The sequence below is a fragment of the Elaeis guineensis genome, chromosome 1 (assembly GCF_000442705.2).
Source record: "Elaeis guineensis isolate ETL-2024a chromosome 1, EG11, whole genome shotgun sequence".
Lineage (NCBI taxonomy): Eukaryota > Viridiplantae > Streptophyta > Magnoliopsida > Arecales > Arecaceae > Elaeis > Elaeis guineensis.
This window is the reverse complement of record NC_025993.2, coordinates 108,076,449-108,093,483: the sequence shown is the minus strand read 5'-3', so window position 1 is coordinate 108,093,483 and position 17,035 is coordinate 108,076,449. Positions and strand designations below refer to the sequence as shown.

The 17,035-nt window shown below is 36.3% G+C and overlaps 1 protein-coding gene across 2 annotated transcripts; it reads left to right on the top strand.

Moving 5' to 3' along the window:
* Window positions 1-550: 550 nt before the first annotated feature.
* On the top strand, window positions 551-15,152 carry LOC105038456 (probable catabolite repression protein creC). 2 transcript variants are annotated; one of them, XM_073259113.1, is made up of 11 exons: window positions 551-965; window positions 1,073-1,390; window positions 1,458-1,566; window positions 1,710-1,771; window positions 4,978-5,065; window positions 5,158-5,241; window positions 10,691-10,787; window positions 10,894-10,981; window positions 11,624-11,729; window positions 11,809-11,901; window positions 14,387-15,152. In XM_073259113.1, exons 2-11 carry the CDS (start codon window positions 1,221-1,223, stop codon window positions 14,813-14,815), a joined length of 1,326 nt encoding a protein of 441 aa, XP_073115214.1. In that variant the 5' UTR covers window positions 551-965; window positions 1,073-1,220; the 3' UTR covers window positions 14,816-15,152. The 2 variants fall into 2 exon arrangements, with proteins under 2 accessions (XP_073115214.1, XP_073115211.1); XM_073259110.1 differs by having other exon boundaries at window positions 1,678-1,771.
* The last annotated feature ends 1,883 nt before the right edge of the window (window positions 15,153-17,035 follow it).

Below are 17,035 nucleotides of genomic sequence, written 5' to 3'. Positions count from 1 at the left end.
TTATTCATGGATTGAATCTAACTAAATAAATTAAAAATCTAAACATTGCCGCCTTTGAGTCTGTATCCTAGCAGGATTCCATTGTAAAGGTCGCACGATCACAATAATTTATATGGCACAATGGCTGTCATTGAGTAGGCTTCAGATGCATGAGTCCCTCTCCATCATCGCCATCATCCCATGTAGGGACGGCTTGGATGACTCACTCTCCAGTTTAAAACCCCGGATTGGAGAGGATCCAGATTCCACATTAGAAGAACCCCTCGCGTATGTGCTTCCTATCACTGGAACTCAAACTACCGGAAACGATCCTGCATTCTAGACCGTCCGATCACAGTGAGGCGCATATAACTCACCCCTTGAAAAGATCCGACGTAATGCCCCAACGGACGTTCCAGATCCATCATACCACGGGTCTAGCGGAAGTGCCATCAAACGGACGGTCGAGATACGTCGGGCCGTGAAAGTCTAAGGCGATAAAAGACTGCCATATAAAACTTTTTTTTTTTTTTACCGGCAAGGACTTGCTTTATTTTTATTTATTTATTTATTATTTCGCCAAAACGCTTCTACCGATTTACCCTTTCCTCTTCTCTCCTCCGGAGCCGTTGGGATTGCAGTGGAAGCAACAAAGACGGCGAAGAGAAACCCTTCGTCCCTCTTTCTCGCCTCCATCCCTATCTTCTCCCTGATAAAGCCCTAATTCTTTGATCTTTGCTTGTCTCTAGTCTTTGATCCTCGGAGAAGAAAGAGGGTAGTATGATCAGTCGATCGGTTGTCGTCATTCTATTAATTTCGAAAACCATAAGCCTCTAATCATGGCAACATCGTCAACCTCCATCAACGCCCAATCGCCGGGCCTCAAGACCTATTTCAAGACCCCCGAGGGCCGCTACAAGCTCCAATACGAAAAGACCCATCCGGCCGCAGTCCTCCACTACTCCCATGGCAAGGCCGTCTCCCAGGTACCGTGCTTTTTGGCCTAGGGTTAGGGTTTTGACCCCCCCAACTTTTTGATGCTTGCTTGCTTCCATGTTTTGCTAAAGATTGGATTTATTTTTATTTTTCTCAGTTGACGATCGCTTATCTGAAGGAGAAACCGGCCAACCAGACGCCGTCCACGCCGTCGACCCCGAGCTCCGGCGGAGGGGTGAGGTCGGCGGCGGCGAGGCTGCTCGGGGCTGGGAACGGGAGCCGGGCGCTTAGCTTTGTTGGGGGGAATGGCGTTAGCCGAGTGGTTTCGGGGAACAGCAGGACTGGAGGGTCCCTTGGATCCTCCATTGGATCGAGTAGTTCTCAGTCGACGTCTAATTACGACGGCAAGGGGGCGTACCTTATCTTCAATGCTGCTGACACTCTCTTCATCAGTGATCTCAATTCTCAGGATAAGGTTCTCATCTATTTGGTTTTTCTTTTGTGATGCAGTTTGATCACCACAGGATGTTATTGTTTTCCAGGATCCAATCAAGTCCATCCACTTCAGCAACTCCAACCCTGTATGTCATGCCTTTGATGCCGAGTCTAAGGATGGGCATGATTTGCTCATTGGTCTGCACACGGGTGACGGTGAGTTCAGTTATGGGGTTAAATCAGTCTGATTATGTTCTGTTTTTATGATTTCTTGCTGATTAGATTGTCGTTCTGCCCTACTAAATGCCAATATCTATGGTGTCTTAGTTTATTCGGTGTCATTGAGGCAACAATTGCAGGACCCTGGAAGGAAGCTTGTAGCAGCTCAGCATTATAACAAAGATGGCACAATAAATAACAGGCATGTGTTCTCCTGGTTCTTATTTTCCCACTTGCATCAATCTTGCACTCTGGGGTGTGACACTTTAAATGGATTAATGTGATGATCCATCCATGTTTTATTCCAGTAAAAATTGTATATCATTATATACAGTGTCAGCATCATGTGTATTCCACACCTTGAGAACCAAGTTTGTACCTCAACTATTTTGCTCTTTAAATTTTCAAGACATATATCAACCATTAAAACCAGGTAACTAATCATCTCATTATTGTGCAATTGTTAGTAATATATATGCTGGTTAAGAATAGTTGGTATTCGGAAGTGAACAGTTAGATCAACCATTTTGTTTCTGTCAGGAATGAAAAGGTTGAGATCATCCATTGTGGGTGTTTACATTCCTGAAGTCATGATAGCTGCTTGTGTAGTTTTTGATGTCATGGAGTGGATGATTTGTTGAATTATTCTATCACAATCAGATGCTAGGTGCAAATTTTGAAGGTAGATAAATAGGCTCTTTCCCAACCAAAAAGGAAAAAAAAGATTAAAGTTGCTTCGCTTCTCACCCTCCTCCCTCTCTATATAAATAACTTCATTGAGTACTAAGCAAGTGCTTATAAGGGAAAAAGAAAATGGCAATAAAATTGTCAGAAATATCAAGGCATTGGGGAGGGCTTTGACAAGTGTCAGATGTTCATTATCAATAGATAAAGCTAAATTTAGGATGAGTGCTAAGTTAATACCATTGAGGGACATCTTGGGAGGACAAAAATCGAAGTCAGTTAAGTAAAATAAGCAAGTGAATAGAAGATTCCACAATATATTGATATTAGGCTTGGGTTCATATTCATTGACTCAGTTCTGCCCTACAATTAAAGTGAATTGGACAATTTCTTTTTCTTTTTCTTTTCTTGAAGAGAAAGACCTTCGCGTATACAAATAAGGAGTGTTTGGAGATCTTAACTTGTTGAAGTGGGTCAGGGGGAAGTATGGAACAGTTAGATATATGCAGGGTTTTTTAAAGATAAACGCTTTGAGCAATAAAGCTGGTATATGGATATAATAGCCATATAGGATAAGTATAGTAAAAAGTGAGGCTATTTGTTTATATGCTTGACTAAATGTTAAGGATAGCATGATCCAATATGGTTATGGAAAGTGGAGCTGAAGACAGTAATAGGAAACTGATTGAGTTGGTGGAGCCATTGGCTATGAGAGTGAAGGCAACATTTCATGGAGAGACATTTTGGTTGCAGTTGAAAAGAGTTGGGGGAGATTATGGAATTAATGGGCAGGGTTTTAGGTACAAGAAAAACAATGATATGACCTGGACCTTTATTTAATGCATTTGCATGATGCATAATGATGAAATGGAATAACTTCTAGAAAGATTCAATTTCAAGATAGAGAGCAAAAGTGGAAATGACCATGGTTCGATAAGCTGCAATTATTTTAAGTTGTTGATGGCATCTTACTGGAGTTTCAGGATTATTTATGAAACTCACGTTACTGAACTTTTGATTTGATTGGAAACAATTTGATTAATGTGCAGTTTTTACCACTCACTCAGGTATTACAGTGATCAGCTTCTAGACTGCCCACCAATCTGTCGTCAAGAGCAAATATTTAATTTAGGTCTGGTTTCCTTTACTGATAAAAAGTTTAATTTGCTGCTTTTTATCACAAACAAGCAAAAGATTATGTCTATAAAGAGAGGGTGGGGGAAATAAGAGAAGAAAGAGTAGAGGAACGAGAGGAAAGAAGAGAAAGGGTAAAGTCCTGCAGCCAATTTTTACTTTTCCAATAAGCTCTCCATACATTCAAATCAAATGGCTGGCCCCAGGTCGGTTCTAGACCATCCCCTTTTTGCCCGCTATTAGGACTCATCAAGATAGGAATCAACCAGCCCTAATCAACTGATAAAACCTCTTTTAGAGAGCTTTGATCAGCTACATTCCCGATCTCAATTAATTTAGGACTCCCTAATTAAAAATAAAACTGAAACAAAATGGTGAGTAAATCCTCCAATATGAGGACCATTCAACTTTTTTATCTGCTGCCTTTCAGGGTTCCAAATAGGGAAACATAGCATCCAATTGTTCCCTGTATTAAATGGACTAACTAGTCTCTAGTTGCTCCCAAATTAAGTGATGAGGATTCACTAATCTAAAATGTTGAGTGATTTTTAGTATGAAAAATGTTCCTTGTACCGACATGGTGCCAATGTGGCATGTCGTGGTTTGACCAGCCCCTGTGAATTGTGATAATCTCCTTATGGACATATGGCATAACGAACTTTATGCGACTGAGGGACACCATATAGCGTTACCCTTCATTTATATCAAAACCACTATTAATAAACTAGACTCCTAAAACCAGCCAAGTAGATGATTGAAAGTGACTCCGAGTTATCTATAAAATACTCCTAAACATTTTGATACAAAGCCCCATTGGAATAGGACTCCAGACATGCTTCATTGGAAAGGGGATGTTCAACATCAGATGGCTGGCGTATTTCTTGGCGAGCAAGGTCCGGTGAATTGGGTACTTTGGCCAAGGATTGAACTTGCAAGGGCATGCTGGTCTGCTATTGGTACGGTTCCATGCTGCGTTGTGCCAGTTCTTGGCGTGTCCCAGCACGACAGCATGCCAACATTATAGGCTGTGTGCCACATATTGTGTGTTTTTTTTTTTTGCCGGTCAACACTTAGAAATTCATTCTTTCTGATTGATTTTGTACTACCCAGTAGCTGCACTTGTAATTGAGGTCAAAAAAGGGAAATTCTAGATAATGCATTAAAGACTTAGAAGAAAATGATGGGTATAAGCTTTTGAAATTCTTTCGGGTTTTATCTTAAGAATCATCGAAATTTGAGGAGTTTTAGCATTTTAATTCATATGTTTTATTAAATTTATACTATTAAATAGGGAATAAGTCAAACTGCTTGGGAACTATTGTCGTTAAGATCATGCTAGCTACTAACCTTGGGGAATTTTTTTTGAACAACTTTTTCTAGGAAAGCTTGATAAATAGTAAGTCAAATGGAAAACTAAGGAGGTGTGTGCACATGTGTGCTCATGAAGGGGTGGGGCTTTGAATAAAGTAACTCCTTTTATAGCCTTGTTGTCCTGTTGGTTGATTTTTTTAGCTAGTATTTGTTGTTTATTAATTTCAAAACTAATTTTATTTTCCATTTATTATGTGCGCATCCCTTTGTTTTCTGCAGCCGATGCACTTGTGTTGCCTGGGTGCCAGAGGGTGATGGTGCTTTTGTTGTTGGTCATGCTGATGGAAATCTGTATGTGTATGAAAAAGTAGGTCTGGGATTGATTATTCAGTTTAATCTAATAGTGATTGCCTTTAAATTTGTTCTAAAATTGATTCGACCCTTGTCCTGTTTGTATAGAGCAAGGATGGGACTGCAGATTGTTCATTTCCTGTCATCAAGGATCAAACCCAATTTTCTGTTGCACATGCACGGTCAAGTAAGGTAACTTAAGAAATAAACCTGATCTGCATTTTGAAAGTCAGTTTCAATGTGTTTCAAATCTATTGTTGGACAACTTTGGAATTTTTACCTCTATACTTTAATTACTCATAATACTCTTGAGATTAAAAAAGACCAGTATGTTAGAAAATTTTATAAAGATGGCTTGTTTTTGATGGAGAAGTTCAACCATCAAATCCTTTTTTTAAAGATATAAATATTACAAGGTATCTTATTCTGCCTATTTGTTAGCTGTAATGGCGCCATAGGTGAATTTCATCAAATCATGCATTTCTTTTGACATCAAGCCATTCTTTTAGCTGGATGTTTGCCTGGATGAATCTACATTGTTTTCTCTGTAGAATATTGTTCCTTCATGTGTGAGAATTAGCTGTCTACCAATTTCCTTCAAGCACCAAACAAACTTGATTTTCTTGCTAAAGCTTTCAAAGTATTATTCTTTTGAATGCCTTGTAGAATTGGTAATTGTGTCTGACATTTTCTTGAGGCCTTTTATTGGATATATCCATGTCCTTGCTCTGGAGGAGCTGATTGAGCATAAACTTTGTTTGTGCACTTAGCAGTTCTCGTAGTTAATGCAAAACAGGTTTAGATGGGCCTTTGGGTATTATTGATCATTTGGGTTTTTGGAAATGTATTTTTGTTATGATTTCTAGGAAAGAAAGCTCATTAATAGGGTTATCGAGTCCCTGGAAATTGCTCTAACAATAGTTTCACTTAAGTTGTTTTCAAAGTTAAGCCATTTACCAATGGTAAATTGGGCATTGTTCAAGAGCATTATGAACCATATAAATCAATGAAAATTTTTAGTCTATTAGCTATGTTTTCTTTTATTCTTTCTTTGCTGCCTCTTTTCTTCCTTGTGCTTGAGAAATAGTTGGGTTGCCCAATGTTTCCTTTCATAGAATTTCCTGCATATGAAGTAAATTATTTTAGACTTGAAAGAAAATTCAGATATAAAATTATTTGCATACTTAAACTCTAAGATTGGCATACATCATTAGTGTGTTCTATGTTCTCTATTTTCCATCTGTTAAATAGGGGTGCTATTTGGTCAGGTTGAGTCCAAATACGTCTTGACTTGGACTCAGACTTGTTATGGTTCTAGACCGAACTTTTGACCCAAATGCTACCCATTAAAATACTAGATTTTAGGGATGAAAATGAGAAGAGCATGAGCAAGCAAAGGCCAGCTTGACCTTGGCTCGGCGATCAACTCAGTCAGCTAGCGAGCTTGACATGAGCTGCGAAGCTTGTGCTCAAGCTCAGCTCATTTAAACTCAAGCTGGCTTGGTTTGGCTTGATAGTTTTCACATGGAAAGAGGCCAAAGCGAGCGCGTGCGTGAGAGAGAGGGGGGGGGGATGAGGCTATGCTTGAGAGTGGAGGGAGGGAATAGCTGGTGGTGGCATCGCTAATCTTGACATGAGGTTGCATGCAACAAGCAGCAAATTTGGCCAAACTTTTAGATCGGCACTAGAAAGCAGTAGATTGAACATCTACAAGAAAAAGCAAGCACTTGCTCGTGCACGACAGAGAGGCATCCAATGAATCATGAGATAGTTTTAAGGCTAATGAAAAGTTCTCTTATTTCTTTACCCCTCTCAGCTTATCTCAGCTGTTAAATAGAAATACAATGGTTGAGATGATTTAAATAGTGAGAGGATATTTTAAATGTAGTTACCCATGAATCTTACCCCAAGATATAACACTACTAATTTGTCTCTTTTCTATTATTTTGTTATGCTAGCATTAATATTTTTCTATAAATTATAAAAAATAAATCTTTATGTTTTTATATTTTGAGTTATTCAAGCTGACTTTGAACAAGTTGGACCTAGCATAAGCTTGGCTCATTTAGTTTCCAAGTTTTTGAGCTAAAAAATCGGGCTCAAGCTTGGTTGTTTCAGTAGTTGAGCAAGCGAATCTTGAGCTGAATTTTGAGCCAAACATGAGCCAGCTTACAAGCAGCTCGTTCATTTTTACACTCAAGTGGGATCCAAGTCAAGGTTTGGGTAGGAGAAAATTGACAAGATCCATTAGTCCTTTGTACCCTCAAAACAAGTCACTATTGACATATTTTTTAAAGTATATTTAATAAATATCATAAGAAATGTGAAGGATACAAGGGTAGAGACATACTTTATATGCCAGGCAAACTATCAGAGTTGGATCCGAGCAGGTTGAGTTGGGTTCATAGTAATCAATCCTATACCCTATGTATTGTATAATCGGGCCTGGTGTGGGTTCTGCACTTTAACTAGACCCAGGCCCTGATTTGAAAGGTTTTATTGGCCTATCATTGAATCTATGCTCAGCTTGTGTGTCTATGGATTCAGATTGACCCGTGGTCTATGGTCTTAGTCATAGCTCTATCGTTGAATTTCCCCGATGATATGCTTGTTTTGTGCTAAAAAACTTTTATGAGAAATTCTCTGAGTTCAACTGGGGTCATGATTAGATGAAAGACATTGTGTTAGATTTTTTTTTTTTGGAGCAAAATAAAGAAAGAAAGAAAGAAAGAGCATGTACATAAGATGGTGGAGGTGGATGAAGTCATGGAAGGGCTCTTTGTGTTAAGATATGGCAATGACTGAAAATGTGACCAACTGCCTTTTAAGTTATGCACGAGGATAGATAAAGTCACAAGTTTACTTAAATTTACATAATTTTCAACATTATGAGGAAGAGATTATGCACAAAAGATGAAATCAAACATGTTTTTGGAGAATAAAAGGAAATAGACAAAAAATGTGGATCCTGTGAAGGCAGCATTTTCATTAGGGATGGCAAAATATGACCTAACCCGCCAACCCAACCCGTATTCGACCCACCATAAACAGATTTGGGTTTGGGCTAAATAGGTTTGGATCGTAAACAGGTCGATCCGTTTGACCTATTTATTATTTAGGTCGGGTTCGGATTTTATATGTCTAACCTGCTTGACCTGTTTAACCCGTATAAGTTTTGGATTGATCTGATGAATTGGGCCATTGGGTAATAGGCTAATGGGCTCACAGGCTTGCGGCGTAGAGTTGGGAGCGCGCTCTTTTTTTTTTTTTCCAAGTTTGCTCGCCCGTGCACAATTGGACCGCGTGACATCCCATGGTTGATAACACGCCACGCTACCCCGAGCGACCGATCGTCCAAGCTCCAGTTTCCCATCCGTTGCCCCGCTAGGGCTTTTTTTCTCTTCCCCTTGGCCCTCCCCTTTCCTTCTTCTTTGCGCCGCCGCTGTTCCCCTCGCCCTTTTTCTCTTCTTCCCCAAAAGTAAAGCCCTAATTTCTCACTGTGAAACCACCTCACCCCCATTGCCTCTCTTCCACCATGCTGGTGCGTCGAGGTTCGCCTCCTCCGTCTCGCCTCGTCTGTGACAACTGGCACTCCACCTTGTAGTAGTAGCTTGAGATCGTCCTCCGTCTCCCCATCTTTGGCCTCCTTCATGACGTCTCCCGTGAGGGCTTCTAGTGCGCTACCAAGGGATCCAACTTCCAAGCGCATTGTCCTCGGGGATGAGTCGGTGTCAGCATTGAGGGGGGTCTTGGAGAGGTCCTCGGCCCTCATCTTGACTTATCGGCATTTTTACATCCCGTTGGTCCCTAATCTCGTCGAGAACCGGATGTTTTATGTTTGGGGCTGCGATGTGCGGTGTGCTGGCCTTCGTCCGTGTTCCTCCACGTCATGGTCTACCATGGAGGCGAGAGCACGGCCAAGGATAGAGGATGGAGAGGCAGAGATGCGGCGAGATCTCAGATTTTTTTTAGTTTTTTTAATTGGTTATTAAATGGGTTAGGTTTTATTTTTTTTAATAGATTATATTGTTAGTAAGTAAACAGATAAATTGGGTCAGGTTGGGTTATATAAACAGGTTATCCGTTTAATAAACAAGTTAAATGGGTCGAGTCGGATAACCTGTTTATTAAATGGGATTGATTCAGGTTTCAATATTTGACCTGTTTAATAAACAGGTCAGGTTCAAATTTGGACATTTTTGACCCAACCCGCATTTGATCCGTTCCATTTATGATCCGATCCGACCCGATTGCCACCCTTAATTTTCATCTAGGAAAAAATTGTCCAATACGGTTGATCATTGAATCATGTTTGAAGCCATATGCTTGATGCACCCCCCAACCCGCACCCCCCCCAAACCCCAAAAACTCAAAAGGGCGAGACTAGTGTATTAAAAGAGATGGCATAATTTCTTTTTAATGAGCAATGGAAGCATGTTTTTGACAACTCAGATTGCATCCAAATTTGGAAGATTTGAGAATGCATAACATCAAAAGAAATCACAAATCAGTAGTCAAATTTTGTTAGAAGTATTTTCTGTTGTAGAACGACAAACCAATACATATTTCTATATGTCAAGAGAAGTGTCATTAACTTGTTTTGACAATTTTCATTTAAGACTTTTTAACTTAAGCTCCATCAAGATAAGCGACTAAATGATTAAGTGGAATGTAAACAGGAATCCATAGTAGCTAATACTTTATATGACAGGATTTACTCATTAGATGATATCTATTACTAATAGTTAATAGTAATGGGTGGTGGTGGTGGTGATACTGGTGATGATGTGCTTAATCTTTCAATTAGATGGATTACATGAACACCGCATTATATCTTGAATTAAATACAAATTTCTTATCTATTCAGGAAACTTGAACAAGTTTGCTGAACTTATGATTTGCTTCACTGATCAACTTGATGCCACCTCTATTTAATTCAATTTGCAAAAAAAATTGCAAATGTTCCTAATGCAAATCATCACTGATAGCTTATGGACAAAAGCACTTCCTACTGAACCTGAATTGAGAATTATGATATACACTAGAAGCTGGACTAACTTGATTTGGTTATTAAGCCATGCATGATCTGGTTCATGTAATTCATGACAATGTGTTTTCATTTCTTTTTCTGCTTTTTGTGGAAAAGATTCTCTTTATGATAAGTTTTCATCTTGATGAAAGTATGCCTCAAAAAGGTTCATGTAATTCAGGACATTGCTTTTTTTTGGTTTTTGTGGATAAGTTGTTCTTTATTATAAGTTTCCATCTTGGTGAATTATGCCTTAGATTATTGGTTAGATTGCTGCAAAAGGTGTTCTGTATGGTTGTGACTCATGCCTTAGGTTTATATTAGAAATCAAATTTTCTTGTTTGCATTCGCCTGGAACTATGAGGAGGAAATCATAATACCTGTACAATTTTCTTCTAGGAGAAACACTCTTAGTGGAATTCAACTGTAAATGGCAGTCTTATGTGGCCATAATCTTCTCTCATGGGTTGAGGTCTATTGGATACATTATTGGCACGATGTTGCACCAGTGCATTTCAAGATTTTTGTTTTGGACATTTAGGAGACAATCATGTTCTATTTTCTGCAGTCCTGTAATATTTTAATCCTGAGATATGACGGTTTTCGTTGCAGAGCAATCCAATTGCCAGATGGCATATTTGCCAAGGTTCAATCAACAACATTTCTTTCTCAACAGATGAAGCATATTTAGCCACTGTTGGCAGAGATGGTATTTGCTTCATTTGATGCATATAGATCCATTAACCTTTGGTATCTCTCCATAATATTCTGTGCTTCTTTGTTCACTTTAACCTGAGACAGATTGCCTCTTGTAGGTTATTTGAGAGTATTTGATTTCACAAAAGAGCAACTAATATTTGGTGGGAAAAGCTATTATGGTGCTTTACTATGTTGTGCCTGGAGGTAATGCAAAACATCTTCCATACAAGTTATCATGCTTGTCTCTGCTTGGGACCTGTGATGTGGTTCTCACAATAAAACATCAATATTGTTCTCTCTGTTCTTTAGATTTATCTGATCCTCGAATATAATCATTCTTTGCTGCATACCTATTAAGAGCTATTCCATAAAACAAGCAAGCCTTTCCAAATCTTTTAGCTGAATCTGCAGCTAGCCCTTATCAGGTCCTTGACTCCTATCATCTCACTATAATGCACAAATATGGTCCGTCATATTTTTCGGTTTTTTTGTAGTGCTGTAAGTCTCTTGAGCCATACTATCTCAGTTGTTTTTCCATCCCTCTTATAGGTGCAACCGCAACTTCTAGTTGGCCTCTGTTATATTGACAACTTAACCTTGTTATCATGCGTATGCCACAAGTTTAATCCTGTTTTATGCATGTCTATCCACAGTAACTTCCCTACCTCTGCCAATCTCCTTCATGTGCTTGGACAGATTCATTTTCTTATGTCTCACCAGTATACAACAATTGCTTAAAATTCATGAAGCACAAATCTATATACAACATGGATTTTCTTGGATGAGTTTGCGTTTTGTTTCTTTTAGGAGAACAAACCTCATTAAGAATGTTATATATTGTTTCAGTTCGGATGGGAAATATATATTGACTGGCGGTGAAGATGATCTAGTACAAGTTTGGAGCATGGAAGACAGGAAGATAGTTGCCTGGGGTGAGGGACATAATTCATGGGTAAGTTTTTAATCTTATGTTCTGTGTAACAGCTTTTGATTAGCCATTTAACATATATTGATGTAAATTTATTTGGCAGGTTAGTGGCGTTGCTTTTGATTCCTACTGGTCAGCACCAAATTCAGATGGAACAGGAGAGAATGTCATGTATCGCTTTGGTTCAGTTGGCCAGGTAAAAAAGAACCAAAACTATCATGCTAGCATCGAACTTTTCAGCTACACTTGTCATTTAGACATGAAGAAAGCTTTAAATAATATACATATCTTGTATTTCTTCCAATTCTGACAATTGAATGGGTGTTAAAATTCAATAATCTTGTTTCAGTTGTTGCCTGCAGGCTAAATGAATTCTCATGTGATTTATTGTTATTGAGCAGTGACCAATCATATCCAAATATCCAATCCATTCATGCATCCTAGCAATATTTTATTCCATCCTATTTTAAGGTAGATACACTAGGAAATTCTGTACTAAACATTTGTATATATTGCCTATTCTGTATAACAACTGATGTGTTGGCACACATGTACGACACGGTCTGTTGAGAGATGCACCGTTATACATGGCTTTTGTTCAAAGACGTTGCAAAGCCATGCTAATATACATGCTAGGAAAACCTTTAACCGTAACCATTGAGCCTTATTCACAACCTTTTCTATCTGGCTTTCTGAGTTTTGCCTGCGAGTTTTTAATGTATGTGGCTAGATTTGGTCTCCCTTCTTTGCTAGATGTTTTTTCACATCTCCATGTTATCTTAGGTCTTCGTTTTTTGTTTGCTGACCTTTTAATACAAGCCTCAACTGCTTTTTTTCAAGCTTTCTCTTATATCTGTTGCACATGCCTTTGGCATTCTGGATTTCTATCACCTTAGCGTCCATTCATACAACTCTTATTCTTTCCTTGATGTACTTATTCTTCATCATAGCCTACCTATCTTTTAAATGCATGTTTGCTATTGAATTATCTTCTCTACCATGTTCATGTTATGTCGAGACACTCTTTGAAATGCAGTGGCCAATATTGATTGTACAAGGTACGGTTAGATGATTTTAATATGTAAGATTATGAAATAATGTGTCACAACATGCTCCTCCCATTTCAAGTGGACAAATAAGATGAACCTAGGACCTTTTTTTTTTTTTCCCACATGTTGAATCATATAAATTTCTCTATGCTTTTGGATACTTGTGCATAAGGTTTGCCGAGTTGGACCCGTATCAGTTGGTGGGCGGTATGGTACTATATGGATGCGCGGACTGTACCGCTTTGAGGTGTTTTGTGCTTTTTTTTTAATTTATTTTTCAAATTTTGAACTGAAGTTGGCAGATTGTTTTCTGAGTTTGGTATAGGAAATTCAGCACATGGTTTGCCAATTTCAGTTCAAAATTTGAAAATAATAAAAAAAGAGAGTTTGAAATAGAAAATCATGATTGTGATTCTCTGCTTGTTCCCTTTTTTTTCCCTATTCAAATCTCCCCTGTTTTGAAACAAAGACGGCACTGTCAATGAGACTGCATAGGGAAGAGGGAGAAGGAAGAGAGAGTGGGAGGGGGGGGGGGGGGTGGAGAAAGGGAGAGAGGGGTGGGGGGAAGGAGAGGGGGACAGTGCTTATCTAGGAGCGATTTGTGTTGGTGTCGGTTAGTTAGGGGATGCCGGATACAAATAAATGAAGCGAAGAACCCTCAAACCACCTTTTATGCCATTTCAATCCGGTGAACCATCCTAGCTAGGGACTAGTTCGGTTCGGTATGCCTCGAGCCATCTGGTTCGAAACGATTCGGTGAACCATGCTTGTGTATGCGCCTATATTGTTATGGATTTGGATTTTGACAATGCGTGAGAAATGATTTTTTTTTTTTTCCTGCATAAATGAACAAACCCTATTCTATCTATGGGGTCTATATATGGGTATATGGTGCTATATAGTTGAGGTGGTCAAAGGATTAGCTAGAGTGGCGTTGAGGTTGAGAATTGTGTGAGGTATGTTGAGCTCGCTATAATATTTGTTGGGACATTTGTTTGCTGTCTTCACTCGAAACATTCATCTATCATAATCGACTTCACTGAATGATTTCTGACTCCATACTCTTGTAGGTTAGCTACATGTGGTTTGGATGACTCGAGCATGATAGTGCTTGATGTTTGGTTTTGTGATATTCTTAATTTCTTATATGTTATTTTAAGTGTTTCAGTAGAAGTAGCAGTTACTAATATAACAATTATGAAAAATCATTATAGCTCATTTCAGATTCTCTTTTTCTAAAAACAATATTTTATGCTATATTTTCTGCATTTTTTTGTGCTTGTTAGAAGAGTGCCTAATGCACCTTGTAGGAATTGACTGAACATTGCCGACAGGATTGCTGAGATAGTTTGCATGATCAGCCATGACCAATTTGTGATTGTTTATTGTCATGTGACCTCATGCTTTCTGTTGATGGATGGTTTAAACTCACTGCCAAAGATTCAATAATTTGTCGTGGTTTTGTATCAAATAATTTCTGGAGCTTTTGTTGAATGCTATCACACCTATAAGCCATCATAAGTAAAATGTGGTCAAAGATTTAGTTTCTATTCAATAGTTTAATCTATTTTAACCTGCATTTGTGTGCTATATGTGTTTTATCTGTCATCTGTCTTTCGTATATGTTTTCAGGATACTCAACTGCTGCTGTGGGACCTGGTAATGGATGAAATTGTGGTGCCATTTCGAAGCTGTCCTCCTGGTGGGTCCCCTACACTCAGCGGTGGAAGTCATTCTGCTCACTGGGACAACATTTGTCCCATAGGCACCCTTCAACCTTCTCCAAGTATGCGGGATGTGCCCAAACTCGCGCCTCTGGTTGCTCACCGAGTGCATATAGAGCCACTCTCAGGTTTGATATTTACTAATGAATCAGTGCTTACTATTTGTCGGGAGGGACATATCAAGATCTGGGTGAGGCCTGGGAATAGTGAAAGTAGCCAATCAAACTCCTCTGAAGCAGTTGCAGGTTCTGCTAGTTTAAAAGACAGACCTCTCACATTATCCCTCAAATCCACTACTTCCAGTTATAAGCAACCATCAGCTGTTCTCTTTACGTGACTAGGATCTCGCCTGCTGGTATGCAACATCACTCAGTTGCTTGTCTTTGGCCAATGCAAAGCTTATTTGGTCACTTTGATCATCTTTTGGATTATGATTTACTGCCCTTGAAGAGTTAGTTGAGTTCACTTGCATCTTTTCAAGTCTTAGGTGCCAATAGAAGTGCTGAGGTTTTATGCTGTAGTATTATTGCCATTTGCGTGGCAGCAGAGGGAATAATGGAATGGTCTCCTGTACAGATATATATTCCAGTCTAAAGATATGGAAGCTGCATATCATCATGGTTGATATTATTTGAAGTGTCTAATATAAGTAGAAGTGGAAGGGTATTTATTGATTTTTGGTCATCAAACAGAAGTAGTTCTCCTTGATCGTGCTCTTGACTGCTCGTGATTCTTTGAGTAAACTTTTTCTGGCCTCCGCACTTGGCAGCAGCTATTAAACATAAAAGCATGAATCGGTTTCTCTCGAGATGCCATTTTATGAGATTGGTTCTATTTTTCCTAGATTTTCCATTTTTATGAGCTTTTGAATCGGGAGATCTGTTTGATAAATCACTGGAATCTATGATATAAAATAATAAACAATCTACCTCTCTGGTCCCAAGCAGCTCTGGGTCAAATCAATTTGACATGCAGTAAATAAAGAATCCATTATCAAAAGACCTCCAAACTATAAATCAGCTACTGGCGCTAGCTTGTATAAAATGAGTGCTTGGTTGCAGCTGGCCTGAGTTATCTTCGCTTCCGTACCTCAGTACCGATCGCTCCAATGAAGTGTTTTATCTAATTAATTTTAAAAAAATTATTTATAAAAATAATTTAATATTTAATTTAATTATTGAATTGATATAAAAAAGATGAAACATTATTTTGGATGATCGACATGTCATCCATCTTTTTTTTCATTTTTTTTCACGTGGAAGACGTCAAAAAAAAATATTTAAAATGATATTTTTAAAAATATTATTTTAAATAATTTTTTAAAAATATTATATTATTTGATAATTTTATTTTTTTAAAAAATAAAAATCATAATTTTAAATTTATAAAAAAATAAAAATTATAATTTTGATAAAAATAAAAATTATCATTTTAAATTAGTATCTTCATTTTAAATTATCTTTTTAAAAAAATATCTAAAAAAATTATTATAAAAAAATTAAAAATATTAAAAAATTTAAAAAATAAAATTTATAATTTTAAATTTAAAAAATAAAAATTTTAATTTTAATTCAAATAAAAATTATTATTTAAAATTATAATTTTTTTTCAAATTAATTTTTTTAAAAAAATATCATAAAAGAAGAAAAAAATGAGAAAAAATGAAAAAAATAAAAATTATAATTTTAAATGAAATTTAAAAAATAAAAATTTTAATTTTAATTCAAATAAAAAAGATAATTTTAAATTATTTTTTATTTTAAATTATTTTTTAAAAAAATATTTAAAAAATTTTAAAAAATTTAAAAAATAAAAATATTATAAAAAAATGAGAAAGAAATGAGAAAAAAATAAAAATTATAATTTTAAATTTAAAATAATAAAAATTTTAACTTTAATTCAAATAAAAAACATCATTTCAAATTACTTTTCTCATTTCAAATTAATTTTTAAAAAAAAATGTTTAAAAAAATAAAAAATTAAAAAAATAAAAAGTGTCATAAAAAAATTAAAAATTTAAAAAAATAAAAAAAATAAAAATTATAATTTTAAATTTAAAAAAATAAAAATTTTAATTTTATTTAAAATAAAAGACATCATTTCAAATTACTTTCTCCATTTCAAATTAATTTATTTAAAAAATATTTTAAACAAATGAAAAAAATATTTTAAAAAATTTTTATAAAAATAAAAAATGATAAAATTAAAAAAAATTAAAATTAAAATTTTAAATAATAAAAAAAATTAAAATTTTAATTTGAATTCAAGAAAAATAAAAGAAAAAAATGCCATAAAAAAGTGAAAAAAGAAAAAAATGTGAAAAAAAATAAAAATTATAAGTTGAAATTTAAAAAAAAGTAAAAATTTTAACTTTAATTTAAATAAAAATATCATTTTAAATTACTTTCTCCATTTCAAATTATTTTTTTAAAAAAATATCTGGAAAAAAATTGGTGTAATAAAAACCTATAAAAAAGGAAAAAAGAGAATAATTGAATTGAAAAAAAATAAAAATTATAATTCTAATTCAAAAATAAAAATTATAATTTTGAATTTA